Source organism: Populus nigra, chromosome 10 (genome assembly GCF_951802175.1).
Source record: "Populus nigra chromosome 10, ddPopNigr1.1, whole genome shotgun sequence".
Classification (NCBI taxonomy): Eukaryota; Viridiplantae; Streptophyta; class Magnoliopsida; order Malpighiales; family Salicaceae; genus Populus; species Populus nigra.
Window position 1 is genome coordinate 5,597,433 of NC_084861.1, and position 19,825 is coordinate 5,617,257.

A 19,825-nucleotide genomic window follows, 5' to 3' on the forward strand; every position below is an offset into this window, starting at 1 on the left:
TTGAGGTTGTTATTCTGGAGATCAAAGATATTTTAGCCAGGTATTGAGAGGTTTATATCAAACACACGCTAAGAAAAACTAACTCCTGTGCTTATTTCTTAGCCAAGATAAGACTTGAACAGATGATTGAGTTTTTTAGTTGTAAATCCTCTCTTTCAGGGATTATTTCTAGTGGAGGCTAGTTTTTTTTTATAGACTAAAAAAAGCTAACTCCTGTGCTTATTTCTAGTGGAGGCTAGTTTTTTCCTCTTCTTTCATTCCACCATACCAACAAAAATGATACAATCTTTTGGAATTAATATAAATTCTTCCAACATAAACAAGGATGGTCCTGTACTAGGCTATGGTACTATGGTCCGGTATGAAAAAAGTCGTACCTTTCCTTTGATTACCAGCAGGCTTGATGCCCAAAAACATCATATGGTCCCTTAGATGAGGATGATTCAACTCAGATATTTCATCTTAATTTTTCAGTCTTAATTTTTCAGCCACCATATTAATCTAATATAAACAAAATTAGATAATAAATAGTTTAATTTATTTATTTTTCAAAAAAAAAAGAATGAAAGACATGTTAATTATCCCATCTACGTTGAAAAAATATTAAGGACTAGCTCAAGTGCACGGGCCCTTACAAAATGGGTAGGGCCCAACAACGCTTAGCTTTTTCTTTTTTATCTAAATTTTTTTAATAGGTGGTTTTTTATATACATTTTTAAAAAAAATTAATACTCATTCCCTCGTTTATTTTGTTTATATAACCTATTTTAAATGATGATTATTATTTTTATTTTGTATGCATTTGATTTTTGAAGAGATTATTTTAATTCTATATTTTTTTATGTTTTATATAAGTAAAAAGTATTTATTTTATATAATATTTATAATACATGTAACCTTAAATAATAGTTTTTCTTTTTTTTATTTAATAAATTTCACATGTATCTATTTTTATTATTGTTTGTTAAATAAAAAATTAATTTTATTAGATAAAATCATTTAACAATTGGATCGAAGACTCATGTTGCAATTTAAAATATTTTGATTCATACATGTTTTGTTTTCTATTTCTATCTTCATTTATTGTTAATAATTTTTTTTAATACACATAATTTTTAATATATTTAATTATATGTATAGCATAAAATCTTAATTCACACTTATAATTTTTTATATGCAATTACACTTCATAGAAGCCCGCATAAATAATTTTTATCACACTCACCGAGCACTTTGGTGACCAGCCCAGAGAAAGAAGCTACATAAGTACTCGAATACTATAACAAAAAATGCTATCTACTTGACCAATAAAGGAGCAAACGTCACAAGTACTCATATCAAATTCCATGTCTAATCCCGAATTTGTTGGCCTACCAAATTCTCTAATCCCACATAAAACCTAGCCAGTCATCTCTACCTTACCTAAAAATATATATAGACTAGGTATTGGGACCCGAACAATGTTTGCTTGCATCAGAGCACACATGCTTTGTTTATTTTCCGCATAGATTTTTTATGCTTTGCTTGTTAATGTCTACTTTTCTCTCGAGCACGGACAATGTCTCGAAGATAATCTTTGTATTAAACCCTTAATATAATCCGTGTTGTTGCTATGTAAATTTAAATTAATGGCACGTACGTAAGCCGTAAGTTATATGAGATTCCATTATTGTTGATGAAGTTCAACCCTCCTCCACACACTCAACTATCACTCGATAAATCAATTTAATTTCTAATCAAACATCAACGTCTATCTAAGTGATTAAAGTTTTACTTGTAGGTCCTATAGCATAGCTCACTGTGCAGGTCTAACCCACCGTTTCAACCTTATATATAACTCGGGGGATCAAAACAGAGATGTTCATATCAAACTTTTGAAAAGTTCGGGATGGCTATGGGGTGTCCCAGCCCCGCGCAGGACCGACCCCTGGACACGCGCCATCGCTGGCCTCACATTCGGCGTTCTTGTCTAAATTGCCAATGATGCTTATACAGTTTTATTATTATTCACAGATAACGTCCAGAATGTTATGCTAAGTGTAATAACATCAAATTAAGGTTTGATTTTACTCTATAATATCACCAAATCTCAAATAAATAGTTCTTAATACCCATTCCAAGACCCTTCACTTTCCCCTCCTGCAACCTTAAGTTTTTTCTACGGGATGGTTTGAGCCTGAGACGCATATATATTCCAGGACAAGGTGAATGCATTGCCTGCACAGTTGAATTTAGATCAAGTGGCTAGGTCTAGTTAAATCAGATGTGATTAAAAGGTTGTTAACATGTTTATAATTGGATATATATTTGTATGGTTTGTTGGATAACTTACTGAGCTTTTACTGTGAATTACAATATCGAAGTTAGCCATCTTCCTCCTTTAATCCTCCCTTTTCAAGCGCGAACAAGTTTATCCATAAACCAGTCGAAACAACAAAATCACTTTACAAACTATATATATATATATAGACTACCAGAGGTATTTATGCTATATTGTGTTGACTATATAAGCAAGTTAATCCAAATCCATGGCCTTAGATATCTCGTCCACGATAAAGATCTACTTCATCGGTTGTTTTTTCTATTAAGAAACTCAACAAAACCTTTGTTATTCTCCGAAATAGCAACAATAATAATTACGCCTTTGTTCGTATCAATCAGAACAAATTAAGTTGGTGCCACAAAAATAAAATTTAGGTTTATAATTAAGAACAGAGATGATGACTGATGAAGACATAAAGGTGTTTGATAAGGAAAGCTGAAAAAGAAATTATGGGGTATTTCTTTGTCTCCAGCACCAAAACCCACTTTCTCTCCCGTGGGACTGTTGTGGTTGGATTCTTGTAAGTTCAGGTTTTCTTCTTTTCCTCAGACAGCCAAATCAGGTACCGTTCTACCATTGTTCCCTTTATTTGTTCCTTAGCAATAGCAATAGGGTTTAGGTCACTGTGCAAAAATAATTTGCCTGCTTCCATCTGTTTCGTGATGATGGTAGGGATACCCGTTTTCACATCTTCTGGATTGAACGAGTCTCAAGTTGATAGAGAACTGGGCCACTTCAGGGTGATGGGCCCATCTACGATGACGTGAAGATGGGAAACATTATTGGAGAAAATAAATCTCACTTGGTGGTATGATTTTTTTTCATAGATAATATAAATTATATTTTGAATTGTAATGATTTTTTTAATATAATATTAAAATTTTAATACTGATAATAGTTATTATTTTAAATTCTATCATCTTTATTGATTTAATAAAAATTAAATATAAGATAAGATAAACTTATATAAATTATATTTTAAAATTCCATCCAAACTTACAAGATATTAAATTGAGATGCCGTTTAAAACTATTTATCTGACAATATTATCGTTGATGGAAGCCATTAAAAAGTAGAATTGGATGTTTGTGTAATAAATCAACGGTGAAATAGTGAAAGCTATATCAAAGTCACTCCCTAGTCTATGATTTCAAGGGAAGCAGGTGATGTACAGTAGCCTCACAAGTTGAAGTCACCTCCATAACTCTTTTTTTTCTTTCTTGATCTGGATTGAGAAAAGTGGGCCCAGTAAACTATGTCGTTTTTGTGATAGCAGGAGCCCACACCGTGGACAAAACTACTCGACAATGGTTTCTGGCCAATCCATCTTCCATGAAACGTTAACCTCCGCCTCTTTTCGCCACTGGCCACGGCCAGGCACGACTGCATCTTGTATCCGACGTCTCTCTCTTTTTTCTCAAGAAATGAAGAAGAGAGATCAGATATAGATTTCTTGTGGGTGGATTATGGACACCATTCTTCAAAAAATCTCTCTCTTAAAACTATTCCTCTCAACTAAATAAATAAATAAAACCCCCTCTAATCCTCCTGTTATGAATAAGAGAAGAGGGACGAACGGGCACAAGTAAAATTGTAAATTGTAACATCAACAACGAGAAGCAGACAAGGAGAGAGTAGAGAGTAGCTAGTTCAATTGACATCGGAGCGGTGGAGCGGTGGAGCATTTATGGTGACGTGAAGACAGGAACTAATAAGATCTCACACAGAGATATATGACAGAAGCGGTGGACCACCACCGCCACCGTGACTATATTGCCGTTATATTGATTTCACTATTGATAATTTTATTTTACCAACCACTAATTATATAAACCAATATCCCCATGGCGGAATAAGTTGTGAGATATAAATCGATTCGTCTGGAATATGTGAAATATTTTCTTCTTGCTTTCAGGCGACCGGAGTGTGGCCATTAAACTAAACGGCATATTTTTCCTTCGCTCTAAGCATAAAATCCCGTCTTCCATTAAATAAATTAAATAAAAAAATAAGACCAGTCAGTCTCAATTCCATTACACCACGTCTTTCTGTCGGTCTGTTAAATTTTCTATTACACAGATTTACAGTTTTTTTTTTGAAAAAAATATGCTGTTTTGTGGACCTTTAATATAACTCCCCAGTCAATCTTGTTTTTCGGAATGATAAAACACGAGAATCCCAAATGGGCTCCCAGCTACCCAGGCCCAGAAGTTCTTCCGGTCGAGACAGATGATAGCCAGCTACTTTCTCCGATCCCGAACTTCCAAATCCACCTTGTTTCCCATTTTCTGAAACTGAATTGCCAAGAGGCAGCTTTAAGGTATCTTTGGCCAAAAGTAGCTTTTCAGGGTTACATGGAGAGGATGGTAAACGACATTTTAACAGAGGAACGGGAATAAGAGATTGTTAAGGACACCAAATGCTTGGACAGTACAAATTAAGCAAGCTGAAAAACCCTAGTAATGAAATGGAAAGATGATGAGTATGTATGAACAAATACAGGCAATAATTGAATAACACAAACAAATCTGCTAATAACTTGTATTGATTTTGCTTTCTCGTAGCATTTAACGGAATTACAACAATCTGGATACAAGCAATAACTGAAAATACTACTTGAAACAATCTGGAATACGCTGGTTATATAAAACCACACAAAAATACATAAGAAAATACAGTTCTGCCTTCCGTTGGTACCCTTAGCAACATGTCAAAACAAAGTCACTTGGGTAAAATTGTGATCACCTGCCAAAGAATTACAGCTGCTCAAGTGGAATGATCTGTCAAACCTTGTATGGTTGAATGGGTGGATTTCCTTCAAGTATCAGGCACGAGGCCCAGTGAAAGCAGGATGAACTCAAGACTACCCTCACGATGAGTTCATCTTATAGCAACTAGATTTTCTAGCAGCAACCAAATTGTCGAACCGGTAACAATGGACATAGAAAAGAAGGTTCCAAGTGGCGATGACAATCTAACCCAAAATCTAAGGAACATTCATAACTTGGATGGACTGTAACATGTCCGATACAGCAATGACAAGGTCACCTGATTTGATCATTCCCCTAGCCTTGAGCAATGAGAAGGTTTTATTGAGGTTGCTCTCCATATCATCAGAGAAGCTCACACGGAAAGGAATCAGGCCCCACTGTAGGTTCAGGCGTCTCCTTACGGATTTTGTGCTTGTAAAGGCAAAGATTGGGCAATCAGGTCTGCAACGTGACAAGAGAGAAGCCATGTGGCCTGTCTTTGTGTAGACAAAAAGTGCATCTACTCCCAAATTGTTAGCTGCAAATTCACAAATCATAACTTACAATCCATGTAAAATTTAATGAACACACAAAACATGCAGGTACACAAACAAAAATAAAGTGGTCCATCAAATAAGGACGAGAAGGGGAGGGGTGGTCTAGAATCTAATCACCGGAGAGGTTTGAGCACTCTGATAACCAACAACAATAAAGCAAGCAAGTCATGAGAGCCAGAGCAGGGGAAACAAAAAGAAGGTGCTTAGTTGAACCAGCATAATATATTTAGATGACTCGAGACAATTTACAATGGTATTGTGACAATGTTCGGAGAAAAAAAGGCAACTCAGTTTATGGCAATAAACGAGAGAAGAAAAGAAAAAAAAGGAACCAATAACAATAGGTGATCATGCAGTAAAACATGGAAGAAAGATTTAAAACGATATTGAAAACATAATTATCCAAAACTAAGCATAATATATTTAGATGACTCGAGACAATTTACAATGGTATTGTGACAATGTTCGGAGAAAAAAAGGCAACTCAGTTTATGGCAATAAACGAGAGAAGAAAAGAAAAAAAAGGAACCAATAACAATAGGTGATCATGCAGTAAAACATGGAAGAAAGATTTAAAACGATATTGAAAACATAATTATCCAAAATTACCCATCAAACATCCTTAAATTTGGAGTTTAGACCACTTCTGGAAGTGGCACCCATCAATTAAAAGTGTGTTTGGCAGTGGTTGCAGGTGCTTTTCAAATAACTTTTTGTGCCAAAATACATGCCAATGATGTTTTTTCATTTTTTAAAAATCATTTTTGACATCAGCACGTCAAAATGATCCAAAACATACAAATCATATTAAATTTTAGCAAAAAAAAAAAATCAAATTTTTTGGGAACGCAGCCGCAGCTGCGTTCCCAAACGTAGCCTAAGTACAACAGCAAGTTCTAACTGCTGGTGTAATTTTGCAATCAAAATATAATGGATGCATTTTCTTCATTTTCCACTTTTCTTTACCTTTGGTATTCATGTTCCCTGAAAAATGGTTTCCCAATGAAATTTTTTTGTTTTCAGAATTGAAAAACTGAAAATGTGTTGACCAACTATTTTTTCCACTTATTCATGAGTTGATAAGTGGAAAACTGGCTTTTCAAACTTGAAAGAGAAGAAAAGAGAAACCCTTAAAGTATTTTAAAACATGGTTTCTGTGAAGTGCTTCATTTTTTAACTAGCTGAATCAGAGAATTTTGGCGGAGTAAAGCCTCTGATTCTGAAAATAGCACAGTTAATTGTAAAAGGTCCATAAATTCAAGATATCTAGAAGATAGGAATAACGTGCACATACCCATCTTGGCAGCAGAACTGCAGATCTCTTCTGAAATACTGTCAGAAAATGAGGATCCCACAGCAGGGAGTTCCATAGCTTCATAGCGTTTCTCTTCTCTCCACCACTTCTCAATTCTCACACTGACACTTCTCAGAACAGCCAGTGCCTTGTCAGGGTATTGGCCCATGGCTGACTCACCAGATAACATCAAAGCATCTGCCCTTTGCCTAACTGCTTCAGAAACATCAGCTACCTCTGCCCTGGTAGGTGTAGGGTATTCAATCATAGATTCAAGTAACTGGGAGGCAACAATAACTGGCTTATTTAGCTGCCTACAAATCTGAACAATCTTTTGTTGGGCTGACGGGACCTGTTCTAATGGTATCTGAGCACCTAGATCTCCTCTGGCTACCATTGCTCCATCTGATGCTTGAATGATCTCTTCCAAGTTCCTCAATGAGTCAATACTCTCTATTTTTGCAATGACAGCTATGTCACTACATCAGAATTAAAGATCACTTCAGCAGATTGTTTTAAGATGAGATTCAATCATGAGAGTGGAGAGCATTACATGTATCAATTCAATAGGCTTACCTGTCACGAGACCGAGCAGCTATGTAGCTTTTAAGATGATTAATCACTTCAGCAGACTTGACAAATGATATCGCAATGAAGTCAACACCCTCTGCAATCCCAAAATCAATGTCCAACCAATCCTGAAAAATATATATATATATATATATATATATATATATATATATATATATATATATATATATAAACATGGGAATTAAAACAAATGACCATTTTTATAATTTGCAGATAGAAAGGTGCAGTGGAGATGGGTGATGAGCAATAACTGGTAAATTGATGTGGTACACAAATCGCTAAAGATTTATGCAAACATAATTTTTGCTACACATGGTAGTCGCATTTGCATGCAACGGCTACAATTGAATTTTTTTACATTCAGGAGACCTGCAATTGGTTTATCAGAATGAACTCTACAACCCCTATTTATGAGGGAACTTTCAACTCCAATTGTGAAAAATTGACCAGACTGCAGTTCTTCCAGGTGTTAAGGTCAAGATAGACTTCTGGAATGAGTTGACCTAGAAATGAATGCAACTCCCAACCCAGGGTTTTACTTAGATTATATATTAATTTTTTGTAATGCAAGTTATTTCAATAATATATGTGTAACAATTATTTTCGAAAGATGATGGTATCCTCTCCAACAAAGAAAGTACCAATATAAAGTGGATGATGGGGGCATGGCAGAAAAGGATATTTCAGTATGAAAGTTCATTCACTCAATGAATCATATAATGGATAGGCCAAGAAAGTTATGTGTAAACCAAAAACATAAACACTGATGATTGACCATTTCCATTCAAAACCATATGGATTAGTTGACATGCCCTCCATTTGTGAAGTAATAGAATTTCTATCTTGAGAATCCATGAAAATGGACAAGCTTTAGTTATCAAGAAATTACTTGCAGCTTGAGGAAATGAACTAGCCGGTGAGAACCAATAAGCAGGTATAGAGAGAGAGAGAGAGTACAAATGAAAGACACAAATTAATAATAGTAACAATGTTATTAATTCAAATTAATAAAAGCATATCTAGAATTCTAGTTCATAATTCAATAAGTGGGATAAGTGATTGAACATTTAAATCAATTAACTATGAAAGAAATTGAACTATTATGAAAATTCTCAGCTCCTCTTTTTTGTATCTTCTTGTTAACATTTTTATGAAATTGAGTGAATTTCACATTCAAAAGAGAAAAAAGAACACCCTTGAATCCCGAAAACTTGAGCTGGATAACTAGTTAACCACCTGAACACCTTTCAATCCCAAAAACTTGACCTGGATAACTAGTTAATCACCTGGACACCTTTGAATCCCGAAAACTTGATCTGGATAACTAGTTAAGCACCACCCCCCAAAAGAAAAACAAATGAAAAAAGAAAAAAACCCGCAAAGATTTAAAGAATCTAGAACTTGGTATTCTGTCATATAGATCCAACCTTAATGAAAGGCAAACTCTCAGAGGTAGTGAAAGGCAACTTTCGCACTTGAAATAAAAAAAGATACTAATTTATATAACAGAGAAAAGATCGGAGGCGCCAACCTTTGAGGAAATTGTTGGGAGCATGGCATTACGTTCTCGTACTAGACTTCCATCCCTCCAGAAAGTCAAGTTAGCCCGTGGTAGCATCAATCCAGGATCAGTACACCTACACTTGACATCTGGACCAATTTTCTCTATCACCTCGAACCGCACCATTCCACCATCAACAAGAAGTTCATCCCCAACTTTCACATCTGTATCAAATCAATTGTAGGTTTGAATTGGGCTAAAGATTTATAGTTCCTTGCAAAACAAAGTAGGAATAATATTTTCCTTCAAATAAGGATAGCATTACCCTCAGCAAAACCATCATAATTCACATTGATGGTGCGTTCTGGTCGGGGCAAATCGAACGCTCGCACACTAAAAGTCCATATTTCACCATCCTGCACACACACGCATCCAACAACTCAACGAATAGCTACCAAATTTTGATCTCAGTGCACATTTAAATAACACTAATAAGCAAATCATTTTGCAAAACATATAATAATTTAATGAATTAATGCTTCAATTGAATTCACAAAACATCCATAACAACAACATAATGTTAGTGAATTAGCCAAAATTGCAATGTTACCTCAGCTTTAGCAGAGGAAGCACCACCAAGATCGCCCATATGAATCTCACTGCCTTCAGTATCCATCATAATAGCAACAGCAAAACCTTTCTCTTCATTCAATCTCCTCACTCGCTCAATTACTCTCTTATGCCACTCACGCGTCCCATGACACATGTTAATTCGTGCAACATTCATGCCTCCAACAGCCAACGCCTGCAATTCCTCAAATCCACACGTCGCTGGTCCGATCGTGCACACCAGTTTCGTCCTCCTTGTGCTCCTGAACCCATTCTCCTTCAACTCCACCTCCGTCACCGCATCAACATCGATCGAGCTCGAGTCGGATAGAAATGATTGCGAAGGTGGCGTATCGTAGTCCTGTGGTGTAGAAGACAATATCTCGCCCGCTCCGGTTCCATTGTCGGAGATTAGGACTTGAGGAGGGGTCGTGGAGGAGTTGGGATCTGCTGACGTGGAGGCTTTGATTGAGATAAGTTTCGGAGAGAGGGTGGTGACCGGGAACCGGCGATTACAGGAGGGTTTAGGGAGAGATTGTTTGGAGAAAGTGAGGTTAGAGGGAGTGAAGAAGTGTAATGATTGAGACATGGTTACCGGGAAAATGTGAAGTCTGGTGATGACAGGGAGGGAGGGAGGGTGTGCTTGGGGATTGGTTAGCGAGGAAGGAAGGGTTTTTTAAAGAGATGGAAAGGGGCGGATGTAACGAAGCGAGTGAAGTGAGAAAGAGCTTTGTAGATATCGCCAGGGCTGGATGGAGACACAGGCATCGTTTGTTTCCAGTGTTAGGTGTTTTATGCAACGGCTAAATTAGGAGGGTAGGAAAGATGCTACGATGATTTTGGCTCGGGAGTTTGGTTACGTGGTTGCATTTGATTGGCTGTGTGGATGATGGGGTGTTTCTTGGTACCACCTGGGATATTTTTGCGGAAAAAGAATTTTTGTTTTCATCATGTAATTTCCTTTTTTATCATTAAAAACCTTCATCCATTCCAAATCTTACTTATAAAATAACATCATTTTGTAGAAGATATCATAATAGTTTTGGAATATATTTAAAATCTATCTAAAAAAATATTTAATGTTTTTGATTATATATTGTTTCTTTTTTATGTATGTTTTTATGATATTTTTTTGTTTTAAAAAAAGTCTTAAACAATTCATCTAGTTTTGCAAAGAAAATATATTATTTAAGTTACATCTTTAATAATGATTTAAATTAATATAATTTCATTTACATTTTAATATAATAACTCATTATCAAATAATTTGATATGTATATTCTCACAGCATAACATAGCAAACGCAGCATAACATTTGCAATACTAGCACATCATATTCTCACGTGCTCTGCCTTTCAACTTCCCTTCGCACGTTACAACAAAAATTAAATGGTATGAAAAAAGTAGTTCATGAGATTTTTTAGAAAAAGCTTCTTTGACTCTTTTTTTTCTAAGTTAATGGGTGATTTTCGTATCATTAGAAAGATATATTTATCAAATTTAAACATTTTAGGTTTGAGATGTTATCAGACTCAAGTACTTTGTGAACATTTAAATCTGTTTTTTTTTCTTTTTACATTATTGTTTAGTGATTTTTATTGTTTAATTTGTTGATATTAAAAATATTTTTTAAAAAAAAATATTACTTTAATGTATTTAAAAAAAAACTTTAAAAAACAACATTTACTACACTTTTAAACACCCTTTTCAAGACATGGTGTCACTTGGAAGGTCGTTGATGTCAGTGCTATGTGAAATAATAAAGATTGCTAATTTATTTATATTAATTATTTCTAATTAAAAATTGTTTTTCATCAGATTATTTGATTTTTGAGACTTGTTTTCAAATTTGGAGTTCTTTCTTGGAATTTTTATATGTTTTATTTTGAATTATTTTTTTAATTTATTTGTTTAATTTTTTTTACAATTCCACTCATAGATATTTATTTTCATTTTCATTTAATTTTTGTGTGAAATTTGGTCCAACTTCTTTTCATTGCTATTGTATTTTTTGAGATTTGTTATCAAATTTGGTGTTCTTCCTTTGAATTTTTATTTATTTTGAATTATTTTCTTGATTGATTTTTTTTTACAATTCCACTCGTGGGTATTTATTTTCATTTAATTTTTGTATGAAATTTGGTCCAGCTTCTTTTAATTGCTATTTTTTAATCATCTACTTAATGGATTGGTTTTAATTTAGTCATAATTCTTTTAGTTGCTATTTTTATTTTTATTTTGCATTTTTTTCCTTTAATTTCATTCCTCGATGTTTGTTTGGTGAAAAATTTAGCTTTTTTGTTTTCCCAACTTTGCATTTGATAGGGTCACGTTGATCTTATAACCTGGATCGCAAATTTAAAAAATTAACCCAAATTTACTTTCATGTTTTTTTATATTTTTTTACCATTATTTTTTAAGCTTTTCTATTTGTAGCATCATCTTAGTATCGTGTTCCAGGTCATATATTTTGATTTGTTAGCTCTGGTTGACTGTCGTATTTACTGGAGGCTTTTTTTTATTATCTTGTTTTGGCTTTGGCAAGTTTTTCAAATTTATATTTTAAAATTGATTTATGATAAATTTCTTAGCAGGATCTGGATCCAAGTTTTTATTGGTTGCGAGCTTTTAAAAATTTGATTGTGTTTAAAATCTTTATCGTTTACTTGGTTTTTACATATGTTTTCAATTTTACTCTTTATGATTTTTTTTTATCTTTAAAATTTGGTCTTTATTTTTTTAATTTTATTTATTGCTTTTGCTAAAAAAATTATCAATATTTTTCCAGTGACTTCATCCTTTTAAATTAAATTGGTTGAGAATTATACTTCTTAACTGAATCTGGATAAAAATTTTTGGTTTGCTTTCAACATTCTTTTTTCTATTTCACCCCCTATAATTTTTAATTTTTTAAATAATCTATCATATTACAAATGATTTTCAATTTCACCCCTGTAATTTTGTAATCTTTCAAGTTTGATCCCGATTATTTTAATTGCAATTTTTTTAGGATAATCTTAATTTATTTTTCAAATTTCATCTTTATTGAGTTTTTTCCTGTCAGATTTTATGTCCATTTTTTTGTTACTTCTTTTCCTTTACAAGTTTTTTTTTGTTAGTGTTTTTTTCAATAATTTCATCATTTAAGATTAAATTGGATAATATTTAAATTTTTTGACTGAACTCAAGTTCATGATCTAATAAGTTGCAAGTTTTTTAGATTATGTTAGGTTTAGAAGGTTTTGCATGAGATTGTTTTGTTTTTTTTCTTTTGTTTTTTTATATTTTTTTGAAGTTTGATTATTTTTTTATGGTTTTGTTTAGTCAAGTTAGTATAGGAATTGTTTGATAATTGAGATAGGCTATGATGTGATTCCTTCTTATCTTTTTTTTTTCCATTGTTTGTTGATTAATTTATTTATTGTTGTTTTTTTTGGTATTATTTAAATTGCTACTGTAATGAGACTTAATTTTTCCTTACCTGTTACTTTTTTTTTATAAAAAAAAAATTATAATTGCACCTGCGGCCAAGGACGTACAGCATGTCTAGATGGTGCCAATTTAAAGTGTTTAAACACCACACACTCCTGCATGGAATACAAGTGTCATTCATGTCCAGCACTACTTGTGACGTGGGTGCTTTGTACTTCTTATAACATGACACAACTCAACCATCCTAGCTAGTCCAGATTCAGTACTTTGCTGTCTTGTTTTGCTGGACTAATATCTGTCTCTACGGAGAAAAATGTCCGCTTCGGTGTCTGCAATATCATCCAACCTCGTGAAGAAAGCCATCCCATTTCTACACCAAACTCGACCGTTAGTAAGAACTTTAAAAATCAGTCCATCTCTTTTATTTTCCTCCTCAATTCTAAATAGAAAGATTATCAAGAGCCATGTTTATGGAAAACCAGGCATTATCTCTCCTGTATGTCGATTACTAGTCCATAACCAATCTAATATTCCGCCTGAGATTCCAGGCAAGAACCCACTAGAATTTCTGAGAAGGTACTCTAATAATAATGATCCGCCTTCAGTTCCACCAGAAGTGCCAGAACTTCCAAACAGTCCTGAGATCGAGACTAGTCCACCAGATGAAGGATACATAAGACCTCCAAGGATTCCAGAGTTGCCTAATCCCGGACCTGACTTCCCTGTTCCAGTACCGTTACCAACGCCTCCTGACGTTCCACTACCACCCCCGGGGACACCTTGGCCTCCGCCACCAAATCGACTGCCCCCCGAGTTGCCGCCTGATATATATTATACCACCCCCTGCTCCCCCGCCACCTGATGTTGACCCTCCACTGGATACGACAGATATTAAACCACCACCTGGGCCGTATGTAGTCTAATGAAATGGTGGTCCTTGGAAAGTTATATCTTTGTTAGTTGATATATATAGTTATGATTTCTTTTCTCTCAGTTTCCAATCTCGGAATTTTAAGTCCAAGAAGATCACTACTAAAAACAGGGGGCATTTGCATCTGAATTTAGCAACGGAATTATCCGTTGCTAAATTCAGTAACGGATTTGCAACGAATTACACATATATTATTTTTTTAATATTAGCAACGGACTTTAGCAACGGATAATCCGTTGCAAAATTTACGTTGAATTTAGCAACGGATTTTCCGTTGCTAATTGAAAAAAAATAAATTAAAATGTTAAAATTATGTAGACCGTTGATTGCATAAAATCTGAACCGTTTATTTTCACTCTCTCCCCCCACACCGAAATACAGATCCAACAACCATTTACGCTGAAAATTAATTTACTTCCACTCTTCCAGTATCCTTCTTCGTCCCTAATAACATCGATTCCTAACTGTTCAAAAATCACCCTCTCTTCATCGATTTCATCTTCCTTTACCCGAAACTGTTCATCATCTTCGCACTCGTCTTCGGCAACCCTATTTTTTTTCTTCATCTTCTTCTCCTTCATCTTAACAGTTTCAATATTTCTCTGCAAACCAACAAAAACAGAGACCCATGGCAACATCGCACCAGATCCATCGATTTCACCATCGAACATCCTGTTTTACCCCTTCTCTGTAAACGGGTTAGGTTTTGCACTGTTTTCTTCGATAGCTCAGGTAATTAATTTATGGTTTTTGTTTTCTTTGTTTCAATTTAAGTTACACTAAACAGTTCTAACCTAGCTTTCCCAATCTCAGGTGTTATTCTGTCGTGTTGATCCATCTCCCTCACCTGTAACTGAAGAACACAGGTAAGAATTTTTTTTCCCGATACTGTGAATAATGGTTTTAGGCTATTAATTTGAAAATATAAGGTTTATGAAATGTTTTTACCATGATTTATATCCTAATTATGCACGTTTAAGTGAAAATTTATGAAAACCCCCAAATTAATTTTTAGGGTTACGGTTCATAAATTGAATGCTGGCAATTCTTGTGTCTGGAAGAGAGTGATTGATGGAAATTATGCATGTTTAATTGAAAATTTATCAAAACCCCCAATTTAATTTTTATGTATGAATTATTGATGCTGGGTGTTCTTTGATGTCTGCAAGTCTTTTTGTCCTCCTGTGTGCAGACACCTAGGTGTTTTGAATGTATTCATATGCTTATATATATATAAGGAAACTTGCTTGTTGATGTTGTGTTTTGTTAATAAGATTGCTGTTTTATTTTTGTTTCTTCATTCATTATTTTTTTTTCTTGCTGTTTTACTTGTTATATATATAAGTAGCAGAATTGTGTAGTGAAAGAGGTTGCAATTCATGGTTGCCTCCTCCTTGCATGGTGATCAGTTAATTTCCCACATTAGCTATATATGTTGTCTGTTTTCATTTGATTGTCCTGTCTTGAGGTCAGCATGCATGATTTGGAAACGTTATTGATCACCAAATGGTTTAGGTGGCAGGCTTTTAATATGATAGTCACATTGAGAATTTAAAAAAGTTAGAGAAACAATGTAAGAAATGGGACATGATTTTTTAGTACATGAAATATAGTAATTTCACTATTTAATTTCTTTTATTTTTTTTTAATATTCTTTCTCTGTTTTTAAAAATTTCCTTAATTTAACAATTTTCTTATTTTATTTTTTTCAACTCAAAGGCATTCTAGATATAATAGGGAGTTTGGAACTGGCTATATGAATCATCTATATGTATGCTTCAGCTATTGAATTTTGGATAAAAATCTGTAATATTTACTCATTTTGTTACAGTACCTAATGCTTGCTTTGTTATTTGGCTTTTTTTTTTTTTAATTTCTGGGTCCTGACATGACTTTGTTCAATATGATGGCTTAGGTTTTTAAGCGTGGCATCAAGTTATCTTCCTCAATAATTAATCAGCCTTTGGGTTCTTCTTGGCACGAAAGCGGTGTGTTGCGTTCTTACTATTATTTAATATGGTCTCCTTAATGCTTTGTCCTTTTGAGGTCTTGTGCTCTTATACTACATGTCATTTACATGGAATATCATTTAATGCATCCAGCTTCCTTTGTTCATGCAATTTTTCTACATGTCATTTACTGTTTTTATACAAACTGTTACCATTTTCTGCATCTGCTACCATTGTTAATTAGAGTTAATTAATTTAGTCTATGCATTTTTTGTGATTTTATAAGTTAGTCATTATGTTTTTGAAAACCATAAGTTAGTTCCTTGTTATAAATTAAATGCTAGTTATTTTAAAATTTCAAAATGAATCATGTTTAAGATTGAAATTTTTCAGGTTAGATCTTAGAAGAAAAAAATTGTGATGAGAAGACAAGTGCCAAAAAAATATTAAAAATTAATAGTTTAACTTGGATATCCTTTCTGTTTTTCATAGTTTAACTTGGATTTGTTTTAAAAGACTAGCAAGTGTTATAACTGGATGGGTTTAAGATGTTATGCACAATTCCTTTACCTAAGATGTACACTAGTAGATTTATCAATGAATATCTACTGGAATTTTGTTTGTTGAAGCTTATTTTAGAGTTAATTGTTATGACGTTCCATTTCTGCAACTGACCTCATGTGTCAGTTATTAACTAAGAGGTGGAATTGTGTATTGTATCTTCTTGGCAGGAGCAGTGGATTTCAAGTAGCATCCAATCATCGGCCATGTACAAAAGGAACTGCCACATTAGAGAACTGACCTTGATGGAACTCAGTACAATCTCTTACTGTTAGACAGTGAAGGAATAGATGCCTATGATCAAACAGTAAGTGCATTTACCTTATCAAGATGAACTGATGATTGTTGTGCTGCTTTTATGTTTTAACAGTTCAAGAATTGATGAAATGGCTAGTAATAAATTTTATTAATTGAAGAATTTATTTTCTGTGATTCCTTCTTATTTATAATTTACACCATATCCTTTTTATATTCCCACACAGCTGCTGTTTTGGATTATGCAGTAATTGTTGTTTTGGATTACCATCAATCTATTTAATAAGCTTACTGAATACATGTACTAGAATAGTGTTATGAATCTACCAAGCAGCTTAGCACATTAATTACATGATATAATTGCATTTAGATATTGAAATCCTAGGTCCTGGTTGCTTCCTGCCACAGTAACCTCATCCTTCTTCTTCCCTTCTTTTCTTGGGGCTTACTGACTTCCTTTGAGCAATTTCGTGTAAATGCTTCCTTGTATCAAATAATTAGGCCTCTCGTTGTGGCAATGCATGAGTTTCATCGTATGTTCTGTTATGTGAAAAGCTGGTACAAAAGAAGAACATTATTTAAACATCAACCTTTGAAATGGCACAAGTTCACTTCCCTGTCATTGTTGAGAAATACACATCCTTCTTCCTAAAATACGTAATCCAGCAGTTGTTACTTTGTGGTCTGGACCTTCAGACTGTCTGTAAATTATTCACACTTTCAGTTATTTCCTTTCCACATTCCATGTTTTAGATGACTCTGATTGTTGCATGAACTAAGTAGCAAATTGTTTGGAGCCAACTTGTGTAATTGCAGAAACAATCGCATGTTTTTTAGCAGGTTTGTCTGTAATGATACATGTAAAATGCACCAGCATTGTGCAATGGTTCATTTTTTAGTCAGTTAGCTGAGTTTCTCTGTGTGAATGATGCAAACTGATGGTGAAAATCTTTGCTTGCTTAGCCATTATCAGTGGATATAGGATCAGTTAACAAACTACAAGCAATCGCATGGGCTTGTTAGAATTATTTGTGGAAAAGGCTAGGGTCAAGTGCTGTGAGGTCACTGGACTTGACCATTTAAATTGTGAAATTGGAAATATTAGACACTCTTTTGCTGTTTTCGGTTCTCAAGGTCATGATCTTGTTTGGAATGAATATAAAAGATGGGATCTTGATGTTTACACTGTGAAGTCAGTTCTAGCAAAGCACTAATTAGTATAGATCCATTTCCAATCACACAAAGGATAAAGGATTAGAGAGGAAAGCACTAATTTGTTTTAAAGACTAGCAATTGTTATAACTACATGTGTGTAACATATTGTTTATGTTTTTTATTTTTCCAGCAATATGAATGGCTTATTGGATCACAATATGCTACATCTGATTGGGTTGCAATAAGAAAACCTCCACCTTGTGCCATTGATTCTTGGGGCTTAGGTAAGTCTATTTTGCTCCATTTTTACATGGTTGCTTAATTATATCGTGCGTAATTTTTATGTTGGGCATGCTTATTGTAATCTTTTCAAGTAGTTGGAACTTTGCCTTTCATTGGGACAATATTGACAGTTTGTATAAGAAAACTAATGGAATGATTTTCTTTCATTACATCCTATATTGAGTACAATCAAACTCTCAGAAACATGATTACACATTTAGGTGTGTGGTAAATAACAATACTTACATTACAATGATGGAAAAGTTGATTCCTTTTACTATATGCACAACATAATTGATAAAATATGAATTCTGTTGAAACAGCTTGAAATATGTTGAATTTGATATTGAATTTTGTTGATCGGATTTTGAGGGAGAGATGGGAGAAATGGGTGAGAGATATTGATGTTTGAAGGAAATGTTTAAATTGTTATTCAACACTTTGAAAAATGCAAAACCACTTTTAGGAGTTTTACGAAAAAGTAAGTATTCTTTAAATTCGGTGATTGCAATTATAATTACGCGTGGAAAACATGTATACCCACGCAAATTAAATAATGTCGTGTGATTTTTAATTGAAATTATATTAAAATAAATTTTTATAATTTGTTTAACATTGTTATATTAAAATTATTTAAAAATATAAGAATATTAATTTGATATTTTTTTTTTAAATGTCATAATACAAAAACAAATCCTCATCCAAGAGAGTAATAGTATTCTTTAAATTCGGTGATTGCAATTATAATTACGTGTGGAAAACATGTATACCCACGCAAATTAAATAATTTCGTGTGATTTTTAATTGAAATTATATTAAATTAAATTTTTTTAATTTGTTTAACATTATTATATTAAAATTATTTTAAAATATAAGAATATTAATTTGATATTCTTTTTTTAAAAATGTCATAATACAAAAACAAATCCTCATCCAAGAGACTAATAGTATTCTTTAAATTCGGTGATTGCCTTAACCATAAATATTAACAATATTTATTGCTCGTCCGTGTAGAACTTGTAATCAACTAAATTGGATTGTGCCTAAAAAATTTATAAAACAAATGTATTTATATTTTCATCCACTAGTATTATAATTATTATTTAATTATTATTTCACTACGACATAAAAGATAGATACAATGTATATGATAAGAGACAGATACAAATGTGAGTAACTATTGTAACACATAATAAATTATGTTTTTTTTTATATTGCATTTTTTTCTTTTTTAAAAAATGAAAAAAATTCTTTAATCTTGTATTACCTCGCATGTTTCTGATTTTATTTACCATTTATTAGTTGAGCAAAAAATATCCGAATAAAAATAAAAAGTTTGATGGATCCAATAAAAATAAAATGATCCAAATAAAAAAAAAAACTACTTGAGGTGGTAACAAAAGTTAGAAGGACCAATAAAAAAAATGAACTCCAAAACTATTATAAAGATAAATTTATTTAATATTTGTTCAACTAAATATTTTTTTTTCATCACCCATTTATGCTGTATAAAATACTAACTGAACATAATCTAAAAGTCTACTTCTGTCACTAGTTAGAAAATATAAATGAAAATATAAAATACTAACCGAACATATTTTATTTTAAAAGATTGTTTAAGTACTAGTAGTTAAA

General features: G+C 33.1%; 1 protein-coding gene and 1 long non-coding RNA gene across 2 annotated transcripts; one reads left to right on the top strand and one right to left on the bottom strand.

Moving 5' to 3' along the window:
- Nucleotides 1–4,837: 4,837 nt before the first annotated feature.
- Nucleotides 4,838–10,424, bottom strand: LOC133705141 (pyruvate kinase isozyme A, chloroplastic). Its single transcript, XM_062130251.1, has 6 exons — nucleotides 9,627–10,424; nucleotides 9,342–9,432; nucleotides 9,047–9,240; nucleotides 7,501–7,622; nucleotides 6,925–7,403; nucleotides 4,838–5,611 (listed from the first exon to the last, which is right to left on the bottom strand). The coding sequence occupies exons 1-6, from the start codon at nucleotides 10,212–10,214 to the stop codon at nucleotides 5,310–5,312; spliced, it is 1,776 nt and encodes a 591-aa protein (XP_061986235.1). The 5' UTR covers nucleotides 10,215–10,424; the 3' UTR covers nucleotides 4,838–5,309.
- Nucleotides 10,425–14,208: 3,784 nt separating this feature from the next.
- LOC133704219 (uncharacterized) lies at nucleotides 14,209–18,748 on the top strand. The gene is made up of 5 exons (XR_009844016.1): nucleotides 14,209–14,720; nucleotides 14,802–14,854; nucleotides 15,904–15,976; nucleotides 16,669–16,805; nucleotides 18,099–18,748. It is a non-coding gene; the product is annotated as an uncharacterized LOC133704219 (long non-coding RNA).
- The last annotated feature ends 1,077 nt before the right edge of the window (nucleotides 18,749–19,825 follow it).